This window comes from Gavialis gangeticus, unplaced genomic scaffold, assembly GCF_001723915.1.
Source record: "Gavialis gangeticus isolate Ggan-Ray unplaced genomic scaffold, GavGan_comp1, whole genome shotgun sequence".
NCBI classification, from domain to species: Eukaryota; Metazoa; Chordata; order Crocodylia; family Gavialidae; genus Gavialis; species Gavialis gangeticus.
The window spans coordinates 84,051,878-84,075,587 of NW_017729031.1; the positions used below are offsets into that span (position 1 = coordinate 84,051,878).

Here is a 23,710-nt window from a genome sequence, read left to right on the forward strand (position 1 = left end):
GGGCCTACACAAAAGTGCATTCAAAATTGGGACCACTGTTGGTCCCAACCTTTGTATCAGAGAGCATGGTAGTCTATGTGCCTTCTCTCACACCTGTGGGTGCAAGTCCCTGTTAATGGGTTGCTTTGTACATCAGATTGAAAACCATTTGGCTGCTCTCCTTTTCTGGAGAACAATTTATAGCTCCCAGCAGAGAAAATAGGTACATTGCTCTCCCTGACTTAGTACCCAGACACCTTATTGATCTTATTCCCTCTTTCTTTCATTGCAGAAACATGAAGCCTATTCAGAGGTAAGTTAACAAGTGCATGCCTTTTCTACACAATAAAGATCAGAGTTTGCTTGCTGCAATGAAATCAGGTTGTCATACAAATAAATGGCCTGGACCCTGCACTGGATAAAATGCAGCTGGACCCCAGCATCCCTCAGGAACTCTGTGTACAGCCTGGTAGTTACAGTGATATCTCAGGCCCTTCATTTCCAGTCCCTCTTTTCTGTGTAGCCTTACAAGTCATTAACAAGGAGCTGCTATGTTCCACCCAAGGCAGCTATATGATGTACTGGGTGAGTGGTTTCTGTCTGTGTGATAATTTGTAAAGCGTTTGGGCCCCTTCAGGATGTATGGATATGTTCTTCCCTAAGAAATTAGGTTTTTAAAAAGAACAGTAGCAGACTGGAGGAACCAGCAGTCTATGCGTTCCAGCATCCCAAGTCCACCATCAGACAGATGCACAAACCCTCTTAGCAAGAGGCCATTTTTTTTTCAATTGTAGTGGTTTATTTTATAGAACTGCTCTTCAAAATGAAATAACTTCCTGAGCTGAAGCAGAAACAGCAGAAGGAAGGTTTTCTGCAGTGCTATTAATTCAGCCCTTTTAAGAGCAGACACTTTTGGGGTCTAATCTCATTGGGATGGGGGCCTATTTTGGGAGTACCCTTCACTGGTCAGTGGTTTCTGTGCCTTCCATTTATTAGTGCTAAGGCATCTTTGGAACAGACCTGTGGCCACATTCATGTCATAGAATACCACAGCTAAAATTGCATACTCGTAGCATGGAGATCAGAAATCAGAGATGTTTGTTCCAGTAACCAATGCCATTATAGTCCCCTCCAATATTTCAATGCATGTCATTTTTTACTTCTGGCCTCTAGGGGATAGTGTGTGCTTGGTCTCAATTTTTCATGAGAAACACTAGATGAGACCCATAGCCACAAATATCTTAGTATGGCTGTTTCCATCCAGCAGATGGTAGCAGCACACACAGATAACAGTCACTGACAACTGCTACTACATTTTCAGTTGACCTGTTTTCCAAGCCAGTAGAGAAGTTGCAAACTTTTCGAAAGCACGCTATAGACCTGCAAAGGGAATTAAACAGCATCCTGTACTTTAGAGACAAAGCAGGGCCGTTTAAGAAGAATTGGGCCCCTGCAGGACATGCAAACCCTGCTGAGAGACCTCAGAACCCCTGTCATGGTCTCTCAGGCTTAAATGTAAATGGTGTGCATTTCCCATGACTTTGGACCCAGGAGGGGCTGTCTGCTTTTCTTCAGTTTCCAGGTGGGCTTTTCTCAGTGCACTCAGTGTTGACCTAATTCTGATCCCACCAGGGCCCACAGGAGTTCTACCACTGAGATCAGCAGGAGCAAGCCCAAGATATATTCAGCACTTGCGGACACCCTATCTTTCAGGTGTCTTCATGTTTGGAACCCAAAGTTGTAGGAAACCCACAGGAAGCAAAATTCATCAGGGGCAGGGTCCTGATCTGAAGCACCAAGCCGAATATGCCAGGCAGGGTGCCAGGATGCCCAGGGGGGTTACCAAGCCCCCAGACAGCAGTAGCCTCAGCCTTCACTCCAGTGATTACGAGAGATATCGGAACATCCTCACGGAGCATGAGGCTTCCTGCTGCCCCAGGTCCCCCACAAGCCACCATATGTCTGTTTTCCTGGAGTTTCATCTCATTTCATTTGGTTTATTTCAGTGCTACAAGTTGAAGTGCCTGGAGATTCAAGGCCCCGAGGGTCCCAAAGGGTATCGGGGACAGAAGGTAAGTTGTGCAGACCCGCTGAGGGAGGGGGTCATGTTTGTGCCCTTTTTTGATGCCAGGAGGTCCTTGAGGTCCTCTCAGTTGCACCAAGCTCCAGCATGAAGATGCCTTGCTGGGAAATGGCTTCCAGACCTTCAGGCTGGATTAACCCTTTAGTGGTCCCTAGGCAAACAAACTCGTGGGTCCCTACTTTTTTCACTCAATAATTATAATATGTAAAATAAGCGCAACTGGGCCCTTTCTTCATTCAGGGCCCTAGGCATGTGCCTAGTTTGCCTATGCATTAATCCACCCCTGCAGGCCTGTACCTCAGCAATGGGAAGGAAACCCACAAGACTGCCGATGTGACACACCAAACCCAGGCTGTGCTTTGTTGTCTGATGTAAGCCCCCGGTGCCAGAATGGAGATCTCTATCTGACACCCTTGCCAAAGTCAATGCACAATCTGGGAGGCAGAGAAGCAAGTTGACTTCAGTTATGTTGATACTTCCAGTGTCCCAAAGCCAGCAAAACCTTAGGTTTGCTTTTTCAAGGACAAAGGGAGAAGGGCAAAGGTTTCCCAGGCCCTCCCCATTCCCAATAACACCTTCCCCAGGCTCCAGACTCCCTTAACACCCCCACAGACTGCTCTACACACTGCTCCAACTGCCTTCCTGCAAGATATCCCACTGACCATTCCTCCCTAGCCTGGGCTCCCTCAATCACCCTTGCCTCTTCCTCTAGCCCCAGCTGCCCCCGTCTTTTTCCGCTTTCTGTGGTGTATGGGAAATAGGACCTCATTTCCCCTCACCATATACATATGTGGATTGCAACTGCCCCAGATCTCCTGGGAAGCCAGTAATTCAGTCTCTGCAGCAAGACACGTCACCTCTGCCACCATGGCACATTTTCCCTGGGACAGATGACATCATATGGTAACTGGAAGCTGCATCGCAGACTTGGGGACATGCCCTGCTCCCTTCAAAACCTTCACAAAAGAAATACAGGGATAAAGTAGAGTTTTGCTTCAACCACTGAGTCCATATTACGCTCTGTCCCTGACTGTGTCCACCTTCAGCCCACATCCCTGGTACTGGGTATAGTCCATACAGCACCTCAGTCTGCCAAGGCTGCAGTCCACCCAGACTCAGGTAGGGACTGCTTACTACACAAGTTGTCCTTTTCTTACAATGAGTGAAAAGCACTAACCTTATTTGTTTGGTTTGTTTTTAGGGTGCCAAGGGGAACATGGGTGAACCAGGTGTCCCTGGTCTCAAAGGACGACAGGTGCGTCATGTAAACTCTTCCTCCTGCTTGCTGGTTAACAGACCTCTTACCATGTTAGCTGGGATGTACCCTGTACTGACATTGTATTAATTCTCTGTATCTTCTGTTTTTAAGGGAGACCCTGGTATTGAAGGTCCCATTGGATACCCTGGCCCCAAGGTAAAGATCCCTGCACACCCTGGCTGAACCCTTTGCCTCCATTACCTTTCTGATTCAGCTGAATTCTTCCCTTTCAGTATTGCATGTGTGTGTGGATACATAAATGGTAGTCTGAAACTCACACAAAAGCACAGCTAGGCCACTGGGTGGGGGCTCTCAGTCTTTCCCAAAGCCTGCTAGAATTAACAGGAAGAAGATTCTTTTCAATAGATCTGTCTTTTGGAAAGGACACTTCTATTGCAACATCACGTCAGCTAGGTGTGAAATATTATTGTAATAAATGTTCCTTCCAGCTGTGTCCATCTGCCACAGCAAACATTTCTTCTCTTTGAACTGTCATAGCCCGCCATGATAGGTGCAGGGGCACACCATTGTCAAGCAGATACTTGCATTTTGCACTTGTTCCTAAGGTAGCCAGACCCCATCTCATACTGGGCTAAGTAGATTGGAAGCATCACACTTCAGTGAGCCTAAAAGTTGGGAAGCTGATGCAGCATCTATGAAGCACAAAAGGCATGAGGTGCCTGGGCACCCCATTGGGCTCAGTATGACCTCCAAGGGTGGCCCCAAGGAAAGGGCAGTGCAGGAACCCCACCTGGAGAGCTCTATTTCATATCAGTCCAAATCATGGTAAAACACCAGTGAGGCTGAGAGTCCCCATTCCATTGGGTGGCATTGCTTGTCCATTTGTTTGAGTAAACCTGCATGTCCCTGGGGCACATAAAGAGGAAACCATCCTCCATGGGAGCTGGAACTAAACACTGAGCAGACTTGTCCTGGAGAAGTGTATGAGCACTTTGCAGGAGATCCACTCTGGTTCTCCATCCTACTGTGTCCTATCTCATTCTCCAGGCCGTATTCTTATGCCAAAGTAAATGTGCAGGACCCCAGTCACTGCCCTTGCTGCATGCTGTATAGCCAGTGCTTTCACAGTTGTATGTGTGGGTCCACACCTGGGCTCCTAAATCCCATAGCTTCATTTTCTTCATTTCTAATACTATCATTGAGGTCAATGGCACTGGTGAAAATCAGGCCACCTGGTTCAGGCAGTTCCATATACATGTAGGAAGTAATTTTAGGCATCCATTGTGAAGAATATCAGCCTAGGCTCCATCCAGGTCCATCCACTTTTTATGCCTAGTTATGTCAAGATGCTGCTGCTGCACAGATTGGTCAGGAGCTGCATGCTTTTGCCTAGACCCCTTCTCACTTCCCTGTCTCATTTTCTGGTATTTTTCTGCCTGAGTTCACTGTCTGTCACCTGCCTATGCTCCTTCCAGCCCACCAGTCTACAAGTGTTAATGCAATGGTTTTCTTGTTTTCTTTTTTTTTCTTGCTGTAGGGTGTTACTGGTATGAAAGGAGAAAAGGTAAGAAAAAGCCTGTAAATACTGTTCTTGGAGCACAGTGCAGTGGGTCATCTTTGAATTTGAATTAGGGCTTGCTGATACAATACTTTAAGAAATGGTTGTGGGAATAATAATAGTAACAGAAACATGAGAAGTAATTTTCTGCACACATTTGTTCTTATTTTTGTGCTTGTCTCAGCTGCATTTGTGGGCCTGTCCCATTCATTTTCCTGAAATACATCTGCAGTCTAACTTTACTACTTGTTAAGCAATTGTTTAGCTCACATGACAGACAATTCCTCAAATGTGAACTTGGGCTGCATTAGTTGAAATTCAGATATACTTCAGTTGCATTATTTGAAATTCAGATATGTTGATTACTTACATTATCCAATTTAGCAGTAGAACTGACTACATGTGTTTTATGTACCTGGCCAGCTATCGAGCTGATAGTGTAGTTCCAACAAAGTAAATGGAGATGTGCCAGTTTATACCAGCCAAGGATCTGTTCTGTGAAATACAACTTAAACTTCAAACAGCAAATCCTCACAACATATTATATTTCATAATCCACCACATAATATATTTCATAATGTGTCCTTCTAGGGGAGAAAGGAATAGTGAAGATATTGAAAGATTTCCAGTAAAGAAGAAATCTGAGAATTTCATGTTCTAGTCACAAACATTTCAGGGACAGGAGATTTGAGTGGTCAGACACACCCATATCCTCAGTCATGATGCAGGGAGGGTGATCTGTGCAATGTAGACAGAACTGATTGACTGTTGTCCCTTTTCTCCACAGGGTGAGATTGGAGCTGATGGCCGAAGGGTAAGGAAGGACCTTTTGTGATTCACTTTCTCCTAGCATTGATCCTGTGAAAGTCTCCTGTGAAAGTAAAATACTCATTTTTCTTTTTTTCCCCTTGACCCCAGGGAGCCTTGGGTTTGGCAGGGCGGAACGGCACAGATGGACAGAAGGTAAGGCCACTCTGTGGATTAATATGGCCATTCTAGTTCTCTGTTCCTTTTTGTGGGGCCTTTAACAGTAGGACTTTTTAAGTGCCTTGGAGGAGCAGCTGCCAAAGGAAATTAAAAATAGCAGATAATTGTTTCAAGGGGGTCATTCCAGATTAATTCACAGTCCCTCACTTCACCCAGGCACTGTCACTTCTCATCCCATCAAGACGAGCTTTTCAAGGCCTTCCCACACCCTTTCCTGCTGTAGTCCCTCTGCTCTCATAGTTTATAGTTTCATAGATGTTAGGGTCGGAAGGGACCTATTAGATCATTGAGTCCGACCCCCAGCCCTGGGCAGAAATGAGTGCTGGGTCAGATGACCCCAGCCATGTGTCTGTCCAATCTCCTTTTAAACACCTCCAAGGAAGGGGACAGCACCACCTCCCTTGGAAGCTTATTCCATATTTTGGCAACCCTCACTGTAAAGAATTTTTTCCTGATGTCCAATCTGAATTTGCTCTCTTCCAGTTTGTAGCCATTATTTCTAATTACCCTGACAGGCACCCTGGTAAACATAGTATCCCCTATTCCTTGCTGCCCCCTCTCCTCCCCACCACCCCAGCTTTCTGCTGAATTTGTAGGCGGCCACAAGATCACCTCTCAGCCTCCTCTTGAGGAGGCTGAAGAGGTTCAGGTCCCCCAACCGGTCCACATAGGGTTTTTTCTGTATGCCTTTAACCAAGTGAGTGAACCCCCTCTAAACCCTCTCCAGGCCATCCACAACCCTCCTGAAGTGCAGTGGCCAAAACTGGACGCAGTACTCCAGCTGTGGCCTGACCAGTGCTGCATAGAGGGGAAGTGTCAGCTCCCTAGACCTGTTTGTGATCCACCTACTTATGCAAGAAAGGGTGCAGTTAGCTTTACTTATTACCTCCTCACACTGGTGACTCATGTTCATTTTGGAGTCAACTATGACTCTGAGATCCCTTTCCCCAGTTGTGCTATTTAGAGTGGTACCTCCCAGGCTTAGAGACAGACATTCAAAAAGCCTGAGACTGAATTGATTCAATCTTTGCAGGTTAGTCTAACCTGGCTAGGCTGAATCAGTTTGTAACCATACAGACATCACCTCTGGACTGAAAAAGTGCAGGCACATGCCTGCCGTGGCTCAGGCTAGGAACTGGGGAGTGCTAAAGCAGCCCTCCCTTCCCTTCCATAATGCTGAGCTGAAGGGGGCACCCTCCCAACCAGCCCAGCAGGGAGTTGATAAGAGTGTTTATTGCCCCATTAAAAAAAACAACAGAGGGACAGGGACATTACCGGCTACCTGTTGATTCTGCCTTTGTCCCGTTTCCCACTGCACAGACCATAGCCAGCATGTGGTCTGTTAGCTAATGCTGAGAGATGTCTGTGTAAGGCAGAGGGTACTTTGCTTAGCAGGGAGTGGTGAGGGGGAGAGGGGAGAGCAGGAGGAAGCCAGGCAGATGCCTGCAGTCTGTACCAGAGCTGCAGCCAGGGAGCAAAGGGGGGCCAGCTCTGCTGGGCTGGAGCACAGAACAGAGCCCCACCCAGAGTTGCGAAGCATCTGGGATGCTGGGGGAGTCTGAGTTAATTTAAACCAGGAAGGGGTCTGGGACAGACATTGCTTAAACCAGTTTGAACCAAATCTGTTAAGTCTGATACTACATTCAACCAGATTTATCGCAAACTGGCTTCAGCCATTTTCAGACTGGTTTATGTGCCCTGAATATCTGTTCTGTTACAGGTTTAAACCAGTTTCTGATCACCTAAACCAGTTTATGTGTAATGTCTGTCTCTAGCCCTAAGCTCTGATACATAGTCAGGGCGGCTCTTCTACACCCATGAGATTAAACTCCCCCACACACCAGGGCATACTCTGTTCACTAACTGGACAGGGGATGCCAGGACCTTGTGATTAGCTTGTGTTCAAGTTAAATTACTTATTGTGTGAGAACAGGAATGCATTATTTACCTCTAATACTTAGATTTTCTCTCTGCTCCTTCTCTCCAGGGCAAGCTGGGACGAATTGGACCTCCAGGTTGTAAGGGAGACTCAGGCGACAAGGTAGAGCTGCTTTTCTGTGACATAACTCAGCAAGATTCTCTTCACCTAGGAAGTCTGGGAGCTGAGCCCTGTCTTAGTGTGCATGAGTTACAGCTGCAGTAGGAGCCTGGCTAAGCAGGTGTATTACAGACCAGCTTTTCCATGTAATGCATGCTTCCTTCCTGAGCACACAGAAGAATGCAGTGTGGAATGCATGCCTGTCCTGCTCATATGCGAGAGAGAAGCCTCCGTGAAGTTGATGGGAATCTGGATCTGGTCAATTTTATTAACAGTGCCAGCAAACAGAGTCCATTGCTCAATTTGCAGCTACTCTCACTGGCAACGGACTTTCTGTAGGAGCTGTTGTGTTTTGGGAGAAAGTTGTTCATTGTTATTGCTGTGTAAATTGACAGTTCTTTATCCGTTCTCTTCCTAGGGTCCTGATGGTTACCCAGGAGGGGCAGGAAACCCAGGAGAGGGAGGGGATGAAGGTACAAAGGTATGTAAAACCCAAAACAGAAGGTTAATCTGGAGGGAGAACACCAGCCAAGGGTAGCTAAAATTCACATGGCCACATCCAGTGCGCTGTATAGGCATTGTGTACTAGTAGCACCTCTGCTCTTCCGTTCATTTGCAGGTCTTCAGTTCCTTTGGGTAATCACAAGAATCAGATGTCACATTTGTACTGCACTGTACTGATGAACACTGAGGTTAGGGTGCAATTAACTCAGAGCCACCAGAGGCCTTTGAAGAAGGCTGCCTTGCAGGAGCTACTGCCTCACTCTGCCACTGGGTGGCACTGAGGAAGAACTGAGGCTGAGCCAAAGACAGAAGTAGTGCTATTAGGAGAGAGGAGGCTTGTTCAGCACCTTACCCTCCTCACTGCTGGAGCTGTTAGAAACCCCCCTAGGTCAGGTCCAGAAAGACTCATTTATAGCCCTCTGGGGTTTGGGCTGATGTGGGATTTTTCTTGGGAACCAGGAGGAGCACAATGGTTGCAGCTGGACACTTTGTTCAAACCCAGGATGGGGAGGCCAGAACCCCAGTGCAAGAAAGACAAAGAAAGGGCCTCACTGAGCCTGCAACTCTAGAAAGCTGAGCTGAACTGGGTGCTGACCAGGGAGGACCAGCAGCTGTGAGCAGTAGTGAGTAGAAGGGTGACATGTTTATAACCATTGTTCTCTCCGTTTCAGGGAGATCCAGGCCGTCCTGGGCGAAATGGGCCCCCAGGAGCCACTGGGGAGAAAGGAAACAGGGTAGGAGTTCCTCTTCATGCTTCTCGGGGTACAGCGGGTTGTCCCAGACACAGGAGCTGTCTCTGGAATCCATGCACAGGGCCTTGGGGCCATCAGTAAGGGTCCTACTAACTCCATGCATATCTACTCCCTCTGTGGTCAGCCTGGACCTGCCCCTGCTCCCATGCCATCACTTGAGACCAGGGCAGGACCTGCCTTGGTGTGGCACTGAATGTAAGCCACATGCTCAGCATTGCTCAAAGGCAGCCACACTGCCTCGTCTTTGGGACTTGGCACTTACTGAGCCAGATCAAGTGAATGGTGCATGCTTCATGGTGATGCTTCTGAGCTTAGCACAGCAGCAGGGTAGACAAGCCCTCCATGTTCATGAGCAACTGCAGCAGCCAGGACTATGGATCCTGCTGATATATCTGCAGCTCCAGCCCCTTTAGGGAAGGGAATCGAGTGAAAATGGCTGCAGGTTCCCCATGCTGGATCCAAGAATGAGCACACCAGTATCCAGGCTGCAATAAGCAAGCAGGCTTCATCTCTGTAGCTGTGCCCTGAGTTTTCAGCCATTCTCCTTGTTCTCTTTCTTGTGTCGAACAGACCAGGAGATTGGTTGCAGATTCCTCAGCTGTAAATACAGTGTTTGCTTTTCTTCCCTGGTATTGGCAGGGGTTACAGCTGGTTTTGCATTCAAAAGCAAACTGCAGGGACTTGTCCACAGCATTTGCAGAGCCTCTGCCTGACTACTGGGTCCCCAGTCAGACATTAGTGCCTCACTGTAAGGAGGCCAGTGTCCCCCCAGAAAACTCACTCTCATGAAGGGGTTGCTGCATTCTATTGGTCAGATACTTCATGGGGCAGGGGGCGGGAGAGCTTTCCTCAGTGGCCAACAGGGTCTCTGCTCTCTGAGAAGGGGCAGGGAGTGGCTTGGAAGACGTAGGACCAAGCTCCTTTGGTGCCCCACACTGGCCAACAGAGCTTGCTGAGTGCAGAGAGAGGGGAAAGTGAGCTGCTCTGCACTGTGCTGAGGCTACACACATATGTGCGCATGTGTGCATGAGTGTGTGTGTGTACATGTGCATGCATGTATACATGCTCACTGGGGGTGGACATCCATGAGTACATAGGGGAGTGTGTCTACAAGGGCTGTGTGTGCATAGGGGACAAGTCTGTTTGCAGCTGTGTCCCAGGCAGCTGCACAGCCTCCTTTCTCTTCAGACACAGGAAAACACCATGTATCTGGGTCCAAGAAGGCAGTTTTCCTTAAGCCCCTGGGGGATAACTGTTCTTCTGGCATGGTTTAGTACCCATCGAGGTGTTGGAGCTCAATGCCCATTTTCTGGAAATGGGAGGCTCTCCCTAGCTTGCTCCTGTAGCCATATGGCTGAAGGCAAGCAAAACTTGGGGGCATCCAAACCCCAAGCCTGCACTGCTTGGGCCTGCACATAGGATGCCTGCCAAAGATGTTGGAAATATCTGAAGGAGGATGTTTGCTGGTTGTAGGGCCACTTATTATTCTGGATTGACTCATGGATTTGGACTTGATTTGGTTGATTTGGCTTGGAACATGAAACATTTCTTTAAAAAAATCATCTTCAGACACACTCTGACCTGTTCACTTTTCTCCTCAAAGGGACCTAAAGGCAACACTGGAGGCCCTGGATCCCCTGGCATCAAGGGAGGCAAAGGCAGCCCAGGATCTGCAGGACCTAAGGGAGAACCTGTAAGCAACTGCATGGTTCCTTTAGCTCTGAGCATTGTGCTTATATGTCACAGTGCTTATATATCAGAGTGAGATGGCCCTGGTACATGGCATGAGCACTGCATATCCCAGCAATAGCAGCACCTGAAACCCCTTCCTCCAATTACCCACCAGGCCCTGTCTCTGCCGGCTTGCTCTGCAGCCCTGTCTCAGCATCCTGAGGGAGCTGCAGAACTGATCTTGTGTCCCCCCTGCAAGAAATCCCATTATGAGGGCCACTGCTATCCCCCTCCCCACCCTACCAGTACCAGCAAGGAGCTACTGTTAGCACTGACAGGGGCTGTATGAGACCCCTCACGACCCCAGCAGAAAGGGGTGGGAGGTAAGAGGTTCACTGTGTAACACATGATTTTCTCCAGACTCTGTCCCTGCTTACAGTCAAAATTGTCATTTTAAGCAATACTCTCCAAGCCCTGTTGATTGCAAAGGGCATGCTAAAACTATGAAGCAAGAAAAGGACCAGAAACTGTAGACAGCCTGAAAGATTAGTCTGAGGGACAGCTGGCCTGCCCCATCAACCTGCAGTCCAGAAGATGACAAGTTAAATTCAGCCAGTCCCAAATTGCCTCAACTGTTCCCTGCTTGGCTCCCAAAGCCAGTGGCTTTGCCTGCCAGTGCCTGCAATACAGTTATTGTAGTTGGTGCACCATTGAGTGACCACATGAGGGCAGGGCAGAATCATGCTCAACATCAGGAAAAAAGTCACTGGGGCCACTGCCCTGGCTGTAGGAGTCAGTCGCAACCCACAGTGCTGCTGGACTGCAAGTGAAGCTGCTGCTCAGTCCCCCAGCTGGTGTAAACAGGCCAACGCTCCCCCTGGGACAGTTGTAACAGTGCTTCATTAGAGACAGTTGGCCAGATCCAGTAGGTAGAAGTGAGGCTAGATGAAGTCAGTGCGGCTGTTTATCATGAAGAGAATGAGCCATCGGTGTCTGTGTGAGCACCGACACGTGGTGGTGACTCTCCTTAGAAAAATTAAGTTGTTCCCTGAAGAAGAAAACCAACACTGCAGCATAAAACAAACGGATGTTGCACCTGGTCATGTGTGCATGGAAGCCCAGCCATGGGCAATGCAGCAGCCATGGCTCATGGGCTGGCAGGGAGAAGGAGCAGGCAGCAAAGCCCAAGAGTGGTAGCTAAGCCAACCTACACCTTTGCTGCCCACTTGCTGACTGTCTCTTATGTTTGCCAAGGGTCGTCGTGGTGATCCAGGAGCAAAGGGCAGCCCAGGAAGCCCTGGAACCAAGGGAGAGAAGGTGAGTGAAGGCTTCCCAAAGCACAAGGGGCAGGGCACCACTCGGTACTGCCCAGGCTTCAGCTGGCCAGGGACTCTACTGAGACGGCTGCTGGCTCACCAGAAAGCAGCAGATCTGAATACAGCCCTCCATAGGGCACATCTGGTCCCTCCTGTGGGGCAATGGACACTGGGGGAGCATATGGTGTAGGCATGGAAGCTCTTATGCCTGTTAACAGACAGGCCAGTTCCTGGCACATGCAGGAGGGTGAGGGCCTGGGGTCTGTGCGCTGATCCCACCTGCCTCTAGCATTTTTTTGGAGGGCAGAGCCCCAATGCAGAGTGCGTTGGCATTCAGATGCAGGGTATGCACTACTCCACAGTCACAGATTGCCTCAAACAGGTGCAGGGGAAGAGCGTTTATGGGGTACAGTGGGCAGAGAGCATGCCACATTTCACTCTTTAGTGACCCAGAGCAGGGTTGGGCACAGCAGCAGGAGTCTCCAGATAGGCCTGCTTGGCCTCCTGAGCTGGGCCCCGACACTGAGGTGAGAGGAGACGCAGAAGCACAGCAATGCTTCAGGTATTAAACAAGGTATAGACAACCCCTTGCTCCATGGCAGAGACAGAGCAGCAGGGCCATGAGGTGTGAGGTGCAATACACTTTGGGTGACCTAGGCGACCTGGTTACGTGAGGAGCCTGGTTACAGGCAGCAGGTGTATCTGACTGCTCTTTCCATTCTGACAGGGGGACCCTGGCCCTGAGGGCATCAGGGGCTTGCCAGGAGAAATTGGAAACAAAGGAGCCAAGGTAAGAATGAGTTACAGGCTCAGGTCTCCAGGATTGGTAAGGGCCCCCCCCACCATCTCTTTCTCCCATGCAGTATTGTTCCCTGCAGGGAAGTCATTTGTCCCCACAGCCTGCAACTATAGCACCTGCCCCCTGCCTCCAAGCAGGTCACCCAGGCATGGACACAGCCCCTGTAGTGGCTGAGGGAGAGCCTTGCATGCATGCACTGGAGTACTGCAGTGCACTGCTGCTGAACAGCCTTCAGGAAAGGCAGCTTTCAGGGCGGGAGCCCCTGGGCTGGACCGGCAGTGCGTAGAGTCACCCAGGGGGGTCTTCCCCGTCCCTGCTCGTGAGGAGCAGCTGGGCTCCACAGTTGATGGATTTGCCATCACAAAAATGCCTAGGTGGGACCTCAGACTTGCCTCTGACTAGTTACACATATGGCATGGTACCAGAACCTCCCTTACCACCAGCACAAACCCCAGACTCCAGATGCTGAAGTTTTCTCTGTCTGCTCACAGTTCTCTGACTGCTCTTTTGTTGCTTTGTTCCTTAGGGGGATCGAGGACTGCAAGGGCCGCGGGGCTCTTCAGGTGCTGTGGGAGAGCCAGGCAATCCTGTGAGTGTCCTGTTCCTTGTGGAACTGTGTGACTGATGGCAATGGCTGGGGTTCACCACACAATAGGCAAACAGCAAAAGGTGCCAGAGCAGTGAAGGGTTTGTGATGCCAGCACCCTGACTTCTTGGTGTGCTATTGGCTACAGAAAGGAGTGGGCCAGATCCCTGATGGGTGGCAAACCTCGGGCAGATTTCTGACCTTTTTTTTGGTCATCAGCTCTGGCTGTTTCTTCAGAAAGAAAGTAACATGGCCCCATCATGGCCCCCTGAGCCACAGAGGGGCTCAAGGCCCAGTTCTGCCTGCTAATCCATGTCACAGTTAAGGTTAGAACCAGGACCCGCCAGCCCCTGCTGCTATGCTCAGTGCAGTTGACTACACTGGCCCTGGCTCACCCGCCACATAGCTGTAAGCAACCTTAGTTAATCCTAGCAGTTTGCTGCTGGAAGGAATCTTTCAAGTGCCAGGTACCCAGGGCTCGCAGGCTCTGAAGGGTGTAGGGAAGTGGGGAAAAACTGAACTGTCCCTGGCTGTGTTGTTATTATCTCATAGAAGAAGTGGTGCTCTACTTGTGTTTTCTTGAGACATCGATATTGTGGTTCCCTGGGTGGCCACTGTGCCACAGGAACTGTCCTATTCCTGCCCTTACTCTGGTCTCTTTGTCACTCTCTTCCAGGGATCACGTGGAGATCCAGGTGACTTGGGCCCAAGGGGTGAGCCTGGCCCACCAGGACCAAAGGTAAAATCCAGGAGTAGGCCCAGGGTGGTGCTGTGCTCTCTCGGGGAGGGCAGGTCCAGGATTCTGTGTGTGCATCTCTGGAATGGGCACTGGATTCTAATCTGCACCCGCTTTCATGTGGGAGGCTAGGCCCTGCTAGGATGAAAGCAGTCTTAGTTACACCCAGCAAAGATTCAGTGTTGTCCTGGGCCCCAGCTGGCTGCCTTTCCTGGTTTCTTTTCTCCCACAGAGGAGCCCTCTGGTTTCTGCAGGTTCATTCTGCCAGGACAAATCTGTTTGTTGAAGTCATTGCTGTCCATGCATCCCTTTCTTCGGCCTTGTAAACTCTGATCCCATATCTACTGCACTGCAGCGCACAGTTGCTAGTTAGGCCAGATAGCCTAGCATGCAGAGATTGCATGCATGCCTTAGGGAGAAAGGAAAAGTATCTGACTGCCATTGGTATCACTCCACTGGGGAGACTGGTCTTCTTTAATGTTACAGTTTCACTGAATAATTCCTTTTTTTTCACCAAAGGGAGACAGAGGCAGACCTGGCTCCGGCAAACATGGCTACCCAGGACCACGGGTACGTTTGCTTGCACACTCAGAATGAGATTAATGGGTGTGTGGGGTGTGGAGGGGTAGGGCCAGTCCTATCTCTCCCAAATGAACAGCATGGAAAGAAGCAGAGAGGGAGGGACACTTGGGGAGAAAGCTGTGATAAAGTCAGACCAGGTGAAAGGAATTATAAGAGGCTGCCACAATGCAAAGCCAGAGTGACCAGCTGTGAGGGTCGAGCAAATGGGGAGATCTTCCCCTTGAGAGAATGCACCGTTCTGGGGGACAAGATGTGCCAGAGGGTTTCACTTTCACGAGTAAGCATTGGTATCATTCCTGGAGTCGGTAGGGAGAGTGCTGCTGAGGCTCCTAACAGCCTTCAGAGTTAGATTTAGCAAACCATTTTTGACTTGTTATGGATCTTCTTACTACTGAGGTACAAGGACAGTGTGAGAAATGCAGGTGTGTTACAGTCGCCACCTGTGCCCTTGAACATCCCCAGTGTATCCAGCTCTGTGGTCAGTAAGGGACTTGATAGTGAATAGCTAGCTGCATGATGATGGCTGCAGACAGCTGCATTTGGCCAGGAGTGGGGGAAGTAGGACAGTAGTAAAGAAAATCATTTCAGAGGTATGTTAAGTCATTATACTGGGCCTATAACCATTGGCTCTGGGTACATGTGCAGAAAATAGTAATCTAGGACAAAACTAACTCACCCCCTCTCATCTCTTTCCAGGGTGACAAAGGCGAGAAGGGCTTACCTGGCCCAGAGGTGTGTGTGCTTGACTTGTTTATTTGTTTCCTAATCTAATGCACTGAGCAGTTGGCTCCCAGCCCTGCCAGCAAGTGGCTGAGTAACCTTCTTTCCAGAGGCCAGTCCTATTGACTCACCCCACTGCTGTTCCTCATATATGCTGGCCATCATATACCTGTACAGAACCTAGTATAGGTGGGAATGTAGGTGTAAGAGGAGGGGTTTGGGCCAACCTATCCGTGGCCTTGATGTGCTGTTGCAAGGTAACTATTAAATAAGAATAATAAGAATCCTGGAGTACCAGCTCTTGGGGCAGGCACCATGTTTACCTCTCCGTTTGACTCAGATGATTGCTCAAGTATATTTTAACAAGCTGTCCACACCAGGCCATTAGGCACCATGGTCCCCCTGCTTTACCTGTAGAAGTTTAAGGTGCCTTGTCTTGTGGCTGTATCAGGATTAACCATTTAGTTTTGGTAGTAGGATAGACAATGGATTTGTACAGGATCATTTGGATAAGAATGATCCTGCCTCTGGTATGGAATTGGACTAGATGGCTTCTGAAGGTCCCTTCCAGCCATGCTTTTCCATGTTTCTATGACTATATCAAACAAAATTGGATACCAGTTGGGATTGGGGCCTCTGAGTACTACTATAACATATTATAGGGTAGGCTGGCAGCCTATAGGGCACCAAACTTTAATCAGCTGGGGATCTGCTGGTTAAAACTCCAACCAAGCCAGGTGAGCAGCTTAAGAAAATGTTTATTCTGGTATTTCATTGCTTCTGGGTATTTGATTTTCAGGTGTTCCATCAACATAATGCTGTTTAATTAATTCATTTTTTTAATGTTGTGTTTTGGGTGTGATTCATTTAAATCCCTCATAATCCCATTCAAAGATAGATAGCTACATGGTAGTGACAATTACTAAGCACTCAGGTTTATAGAAAATAAGCCCTGCTGATTACCTGGTTATTTCTCCGTAACACACACTATAAACTAATCAAGGCCAGGTGAATAGATAGTTTGGTGTGGTGTTTCTCACTGAAACAACACATTGTGCATCTCATTTTAACTATTTATTAGTCTTACAAAAATGGCCTCCTGGTCCTAGCTATCTTGTTGACAAACCCAGTCCAAGATTCATTTCCCATGCCACAGTCTCTGCGTAGCAATCTGAAATATGCTTCAGAAAGCAACTGTATTCTTAAATGAATGCCTGTTAAAGGTAGGTCAGTGTACAGGTACTCCTCACTTAACTTCGTCCCAGTTAATGTTATTTCATTATTACGTCGCTGATCTATTAGAGAACATACTCATTTAAAGTCGCTCAGTGTTCAGTTATAATGTTGTTTGACCGCCTTCTGCTAGTAGGTAACTACTGTGATGTAACTGGATTCGCCTAAGATCGTTTCACTTTAAGCTGCATTTTTTCAAGAATGTAACTATGACGTTAAGCAAGGAGTAGCTGTAGACATTGCCCTCTTATCTCTGTGCCAATAAGGGCTACACAGTTAAAGGCAGCCTGTGAAACAGCTGCATTTCTGGAACAGGATCATGAGCTATGCTGCTGTTTTTGACTGTGATTCACTAATGGTGATACCTTTCCCAGCACATGAGCAGCTGCCTTGATGTTATCTCTTTTCTCTGAACAGGGTGGAAGAGGCGACTTTGGCCCAAAAGGCACTCCAGGAACTAAAGGAGAGAAAGGGGAGATTGTAAGTACTTTGTTAATGCCACTCACAGCTTCAGGTGTGGCCAAGGTAGGGGTCCCACCTCTATAACCCAGCTAAGCACCAGTACTGAGGGAGAGGTAGAAGGGAGAAAATACAGACAATGGAGGTCTGGAGGCCCAGCATCTGGGGCACCACTGTAGGGCAGGAGAGCCAAGTTAAAGGTCACTAGAACTTCCCTCTGGCATGTCTAGTGCCTGTCTGCCTACACTGATAGTGTATCTCATGCTCCTGGAATCACAGTGTTTCTAGAATCAGTGTGGCCCCTTCCAGAGCAATGCGTTGGGCCCAGAAAGCTAAACTAAACAAGCAGCTCAGGGAAAATGACACCCACATCCCTAGAGCATCCCCTGCATGCAGGTCTGACTTCAGTGTGCCAGTGTATGGTCCCTTGGCACTCAGATGGTGGCTGTGTCCTGAGACCAGGGACACTGTGCCTGCAGTGAGATCTGTCTGATTACATGATGCCCCCTCCAGTAATCAGTCATGGGAGTTCTGCCTTGGAGAGAGCACTGCTAGCTGCTTTGCATCCCCTGTGTGCTGGGGTACAAGAGGTGCTTGAGAGCCTTCAGCAGTTATAGTCCTAGTTGGGATGAACAGGAGATGGCTCTGACCCCTACTTAAATATGTGCAATTCTTTCCTTTTCTTTCCTTCCCAGGGTGACCCTGGCCCCGGAGGCGAGCCTGGACCCAGAGGCCCACCTGGTGAACAAGGCCCTGAGGTACTGTAGCATGTTAGTATATGAAAATGGTTGCTCTACTGCTCCCTGCTTCTTACATGTGGTTGTAGCAGTGAAGCAAAGACAGCTGCACTAGTAATTGCCCTCGGGCCCTGAAGGAGGCTGCTCACTCCCGGGCGAGCCTTCAGAGATTCCTTCAAGGCATCCTGGCATCTGGCAGTGCTCCTGTTCCTGCCAGTGTCTGCATGAATCTGCCCCAGCTGGCATCTGCAGTGACGATTCTCAGAAAGGGGAACAACACTGCTTTGTTCTTCTTACAGGGTGACCCTGGCCCGGCAGGACCTCCTGGCCTGACGGTAAGTAGGGCCAATTTCCTAATAAAGACCCTTACACCTGGGAGCTGATGCCATTCAGGGGCAGCCACTGGAGGGTACAATTCCAAGGTGTTCTGAGTGGGAATCACACTTGGGGGCCAGCCTTGCTCTTGGCTACACCAAAGTCAGTGGTAGTTTCCTCTGTATGATGGAGCAGAGCAAAGTCCATGGCCTGCTGAGAGAAGGAGCTGGAGAAGGGAGGGCTGATGTGATTTGGCACAGATGTAGCCACCAGTAAGACATTGTCCCAATCAGAGAGGCAATGCGAAACTATTGGGTGAGAAATGAAAGCCAGGCCAAGGGGTTTGGTACAGGCTGGGCCCTGCCTGCCCTGCAAGGAGAGGCTAGCACTCACCTGGCCCTCTGCTCTCTGTGTTCTGCCGGCAGGAATGTGACGTGATGACCTACGTGAGGGAAACCTGTGGCTGCTGTGGTCAGTACAGTGTCACTCTTCTTTATGGCTTTGTGTCAGTACTGAGCTGGGGAGAATAACTTGGGGGATGGGCAGATGCACCCCTTTGAGTGTTCTTCTCCCAGGCAATCCTTCCTGCATCTGTGATGAGCGGGATCAGGCAGGACAAGACAAGTCCCTGAGCCATGAGCCAGCTCCGGGGCTGTGTACTGCTTCAGCCCCATGGAAGGCATTGGCATGGGGGTGCAGTGGGACTCCTTGTTTGCTCTCAGGCCATGTCCTCAGCAAGCGAAACTAGTGCCTGGGGGCACCCTTACTTCTGAACACTGCCTGCCATTGGCTCCTTCTGTGGTGAAAGAGTTCCCAGCAAAATGCCCATCAGAAGTAGGGCAATAACTGCTGCTTCTCCTGCTGAGCTGCCCCTTCCATGCTGGCCTCTTCTCCATGCCCCATGTGCTTGGCTGTTCCCACTGTGATGCCACTCTCAGACAGTACCTGAAATAGAATAACTGAAGAGGGGCTGTGCAAAGGCAGCCAGGCATGACCAGCGAGCCCTCGCCCAGCCACCCCACCCTCCGCTCCAGGGATAGGCGTTGACTAGGTGACCCTGAACGGTACATGTCATGGTAAAATTCAGGTCATGCTAATGATAGCCCAATCACATGCTTCAGAAGAAAGGCTTCCTCTCTCCTGCAGAAGTGCCTGCACATAGTTTCCCTTTCCTCCCTTGCTAGAGGTGGGAAGGCAGACCAAATGGACCAATGACCTGGCCTGCAAGCTACTCCCTTTCCAAACATGGTCTCTCCCCTTTATCCTGGAAACTGCTATCTACCTAATCTCTTTTTGATTTCCTCCCTCTCTCCTGTCCCCCAGACTGTGAGAAGCGCTGTGGTGCCCTGGACATCTTGTTCGTCATAGACAGCTCTGAGAGTATCGGCTACACCAACTTCACTCTAGAGAAGAACTTTGTCATCAATGTGGTCAGCAGGCTTGGCTCCATCGCCAAGGACCCCAAGTCCCAGACAGGTTAGGAGAGTGTGTAGCAGAGAGTAGGAGAGGGTGACAAAAGCAGACAAGGCTTGTTAATGGATTGCCCTTGGAGGGGCAGTCCATTGGCTGAGCCACCTGGATAGCATCTACTCAGAGCATGGGAACAGGTAGTGACTGCTGTGTTTTACAGTAAGGCTCAGCCCGTCTCCTGGGGCAGCTGTCACATGTCTCTTGTTGGGATCTATCCCCTTCTTTTCAAGCTGCCTGTCAGACTTTTTACAATGTAAACACAGCTCTGGTTTCCCTTGCTTTTCACTGGTGTGGGTCATTGCTGTGCTGTCATCAGTCTTGATGCTGCCTGGCCAGTGTCCTGAATGATGATTCCCCACCCGGCTGAGCTGTACAGCTGGGCAAAATGGAGTCCCTGAATGGGGAGCATTCCCCCACCAGGTAGTGGCAGAGTGCCTGGGAGAGCACTGGCTCACACAGCGAGTGACCACTAACATTGTTGGCAGGAGCCCGTGTTGGGGTGGTGCAGTACAGCCACGAGGGGACATTTGAAGCCATCCAGTTTGATGATGAGCGCATAGACTCGCTGTCCAGCTTCAAAGAGGCGGTGAAGCGCCTGGAGTGGATTGCTGGGGGCACATGGACACCCTCTGCCCTGCAATATGCCTACAACAAGCTCATCAAGGAAAGCCAGCGAGAGAAAGCTCGGGTATTTGCGGTGGTGATAACTGATGGGCGGTTTGACCCACGGGATGATGACAAGAACCTGAACGCCCTCTGTCAGGAAAATGTCTTTGTCAATACCATCGGCATTGGAGACATGTTCTACCAGCCAGAACAGAGTGAGACCCTGGTCTCCATCGCCTGCAATGAGCCACAGAGAGTGCAGAAAATGAGACTCTTCTCAGACCTGGTGGCTGAGGAATTCATTGACAAAATGGAGGATGTGCTCTGCCCAGGTTGGTAGCTGCCAGTCTTATTCTGTCCCTTATTGAGCTGGGGGTCATGCAGCCATTATTCCAAGGTGGTCTGCTACTGACAGTTCTCTGCACAGCTGTGCAGTACCAGTGTGCACCAGCCCATTGGTTACTAATGCATGCAGTTGGGTCACTACCATCTCCTGAAAGTAGCTCAGTAGTAGGGTTGGAGAGTTGTTGTAGCTGTGATAGTCCAGGAAATATGAGAAGCAAGCAATATCTTTTATGGGACCAGCTGTATAACTGGAGGAGATGTTAGACAAACTCTTGGGACTGAAAGTGCCTGAAAGCTTGTCCGATATCTTGCCCAACTGTATAATTTGTTCACTAAAAGAGATCACGAAAAAACCCTTGCTTCTCAAATGATGTAGCTCAGGACAGATGTCTCTTTCCCAGCTGGAGTCCCAGTCTCCCATCCCACCAGGCCGTCCACTACCATAGTTTTGGTCTACCCAATGAGAGGCTTGGGACCACAGCATAGACAGTTCCCATGGCCCTGCAGCAGGGAGAGTGCCACATCACTCAGTATCTCTTTTTATTCATATTTCAGATCCACAGATTGTCTGTCCAGACCTGCCCTGCCAAACAGGTAAGTAAATGAGCCAGCAGCTCTGCACCTTCTGCACCATACTGTAGTGCCAGGGGAACAGGCATAGGCTTGGGGGCAGAGATTGGTGAGCTGTCCTATGCGTGTACACACTAGAGGGTGGGAGGTAAGAGATGTCACTTTATCTCAAGAGACGGCCTATATACCACACCTGGAACGCCTTTTCTTGTCAGTCTGAGCTCTCTCCATGGGTAGGCTTGTGTACACACAGCCTCTCCGATTTCTCCTAGTCCCTATAGAGATGGTTCAGGTATCCTTATGTTCAGCATATTCTGCTTGTTATATGATGAGCTTCTAGCTTGCACTACTCTTGCTAAAAAGTCTGTCTGTCTAAGTCTGTCTGTCTGTCTACCTAGACTGAGTGTTTGACATGTAGGTTACAGGGGATGCAGCCTTGTGAACTCTTGTGATTTTGTTCCCAAGTCTCGTGATGTTCCATGCTTTCCTGAAAGCTCCAGTTCCAGAAGTCAGGTGACTTATATGAGAATCTCATCTTCAGAAATAAAAAAGGGTCCCCTCTTTATCACATGCTGTTGTGGAGAACAGCTGGAAAACAAGGCCCCTGAAGGCCCAGAAAGCAGAAGGCAGAGTAAAAAATGTATTGTTTTTTTAAAATGATGTGATTTTTTTTTTTAAGCCAGGTCCTTGGTTTTGGGTGCCTGGACTTATCATTTGTGAGCACTTATGATTTGGGCTGGGGAGTGCTGAGGCTGGAATGTCAAGGTGTGATGCTAACCTTTTTCCCATGTGCTGTGCTCTTGGGCAAGTGTCTTTCCGCAAAGCTTGATATGGGGAACATGCCTTCCCTGCAGCACTAGGAAGCATATTGTCCAAGCTTCTTCAAAGCGAAGTGTCTTCCTGGCTGTGCAGCCGTTGTCTCTGGAGAATACTTACCAAGAGCTTCCTGGGGGGATAAAGACAACAGGTAGTAAATACCTCAGGCAGGGCAAACAGTTTTCCATTAGACATAGTGCCAGACTATTTGCCACAGCCAGACAGCAGGCTAGCAGGGAGCTATGCACACACTTCTCCTGCTGATTTACTAATGTGGAAACAAATATTAATTGGGGACAGCACAAAGGCCACCCAACTCTTCCTGGTGCCTAAGGCTAAAGTGATAAGTTGTTCACAAATGGGGTACCTTCCCACTTCCTGAAAGTGTTCTGGACGATGCCATCAAGCCTGCAGTCTGAAAGTGTGTAGAATCATATCCTGCTAGGCTGCATGAGGGGGCTGGTTCCTATCAAAGGATGGAGCAGCTCACACTTCCAACCTCTGCCTTGTCTCAGTCAACATCCAGTGTCTATTCTTCCAAAGCATTTGGGATGATGGGAGCTAATGTTAAGACCATGTAGGACTGCTGGGCAGGATTGGTTTGTAGAGGTGATGAATATGCCAGGACATTTTCTCTGGCATGCTGAACAGCAGGACTGTCTATCATCTCAAACAGCAGCAATGTATGGGTTCTGCTAGGTGTGAAACCCAAGGCTCCATCATGAGTCTCCGCACCAAGGTGAATGGATTATCATCTCACAGCAACATGCTCAGCTATTTTCATTATTGAGAGGTACAGCAGTAGAGCACTACTCTGAACCACTTCATTTCAGAGGACTCTGAAAAGATCTCTGAATGGAATATTTCTTTAGACCATGCCATAGGCCAAGCAGGGTGTCGGGATCCACTCCATAGAATGGAGTGATGTTATTATGACTATCTTCAGTTGAGTGGATTTGGCCTAGAATAGTTACATGGGTGTAAAAATGGGTGCTCTTTGTGGGTTAGTGACACAGCTGTGCACAAGCCCAGATGTAGGCCTGGAAGACTGAATGGAATTGAAGTGGTGCCCAAGATGACGATGATCTTTAGCCAGGTGCCTTCCACCCCTAGTGCTAGCCTAACGAGGGCATGCAACCACAACTGTGTTGCGGTCAGCATTGTCTCGGAGGGCTTGGTGCAGTTTGGCCACGGCTGTGAGGAAACGGACTCTTGGAGGAGCTCAGCTAGGAACAGCCTATGTGAGTTGAGAGATTTCCTGCTTACTGGAAGTGCATGACTAACAGCTGTCTCTGCATTGGTGCTGCATTCTCCTCTGCTCTCCCCATGTTCTGTGGGGTTGTTTTGAAAAAAGTTGGGCTTAATTCACATCCAGTCCACCCCTCATGGACAGGGCTTTGCCAGGGGAGTGAGGGAGCTCAGAGTCCTACAGGCTCACCCCTACCCATTGGATAGGTCAGACCTGAGCAGGCCTGACAAAGTACAGCAGAAAGGGAGTTGCAAGAAGACTTCACTTGCCACTGGCCTGTCAGAATTGCACTGCTGGCTCTGAAGAGAGCAAAAGGCACTCCTTCCATGCACCCCTACTCCAGGACACATGGTACCCCAAAGACCTGGAAGAGGGAAATA

General features: G+C 49.2%; 1 protein-coding gene across 2 annotated transcripts in view; it reads left to right on the forward strand.

Annotated features, from left to right (window-relative positions):
• COL6A2 (collagen type VI alpha 2 chain) overlaps window positions 1-23,710 on the forward strand; it is a 43,438-nt gene that overhangs the window by 10,770 nt on the left and 8,958 nt on the right. For both annotated transcript variants that reach the window (XM_019523275.1, XM_019523274.1), the window contains exons 4-27: window positions 272-292; window positions 1,986-2,051; window positions 3,264-3,317; window positions 3,432-3,476; window positions 4,819-4,845; window positions 5,627-5,653; window positions 5,758-5,802; window positions 7,814-7,867; window positions 8,283-8,345; window positions 9,040-9,102; window positions 10,724-10,813; window positions 12,046-12,108; window positions 12,835-12,897; window positions 13,433-13,495; window positions 14,169-14,231; window positions 14,748-14,798; window positions 15,507-15,542; window positions 17,181-17,243; window positions 17,918-17,980; window positions 18,259-18,294; window positions 18,700-18,745; window positions 19,598-19,750; window positions 20,230-20,682; window positions 21,251-21,289. In XM_019523275.1, coding sequence (XP_019378820.1) covers window positions 272-292; window positions 1,986-2,051; window positions 3,264-3,317; window positions 3,432-3,476; window positions 4,819-4,845; window positions 5,627-5,653; window positions 5,758-5,802; window positions 7,814-7,867; window positions 8,283-8,345; window positions 9,040-9,102; window positions 10,724-10,813; window positions 12,046-12,108; window positions 12,835-12,897; window positions 13,433-13,495; window positions 14,169-14,231; window positions 14,748-14,798; window positions 15,507-15,542; window positions 17,181-17,243; window positions 17,918-17,980; window positions 18,259-18,294; window positions 18,700-18,745; window positions 19,598-19,750; window positions 20,230-20,682; window positions 21,251-21,289 — 1,747 coding nt within the window. The remainder of the gene's footprint in view (window positions 1-271; window positions 293-1,985; window positions 2,052-3,263; window positions 3,318-3,431; window positions 3,477-4,818; window positions 4,846-5,626; window positions 5,654-5,757; window positions 5,803-7,813; window positions 7,868-8,282; window positions 8,346-9,039; window positions 9,103-10,723; window positions 10,814-12,045; window positions 12,109-12,834; window positions 12,898-13,432; window positions 13,496-14,168; window positions 14,232-14,747; window positions 14,799-15,506; window positions 15,543-17,180; window positions 17,244-17,917; window positions 17,981-18,258; window positions 18,295-18,699; window positions 18,746-19,597; window positions 19,751-20,229; window positions 20,683-21,250; window positions 21,290-23,710) is intronic.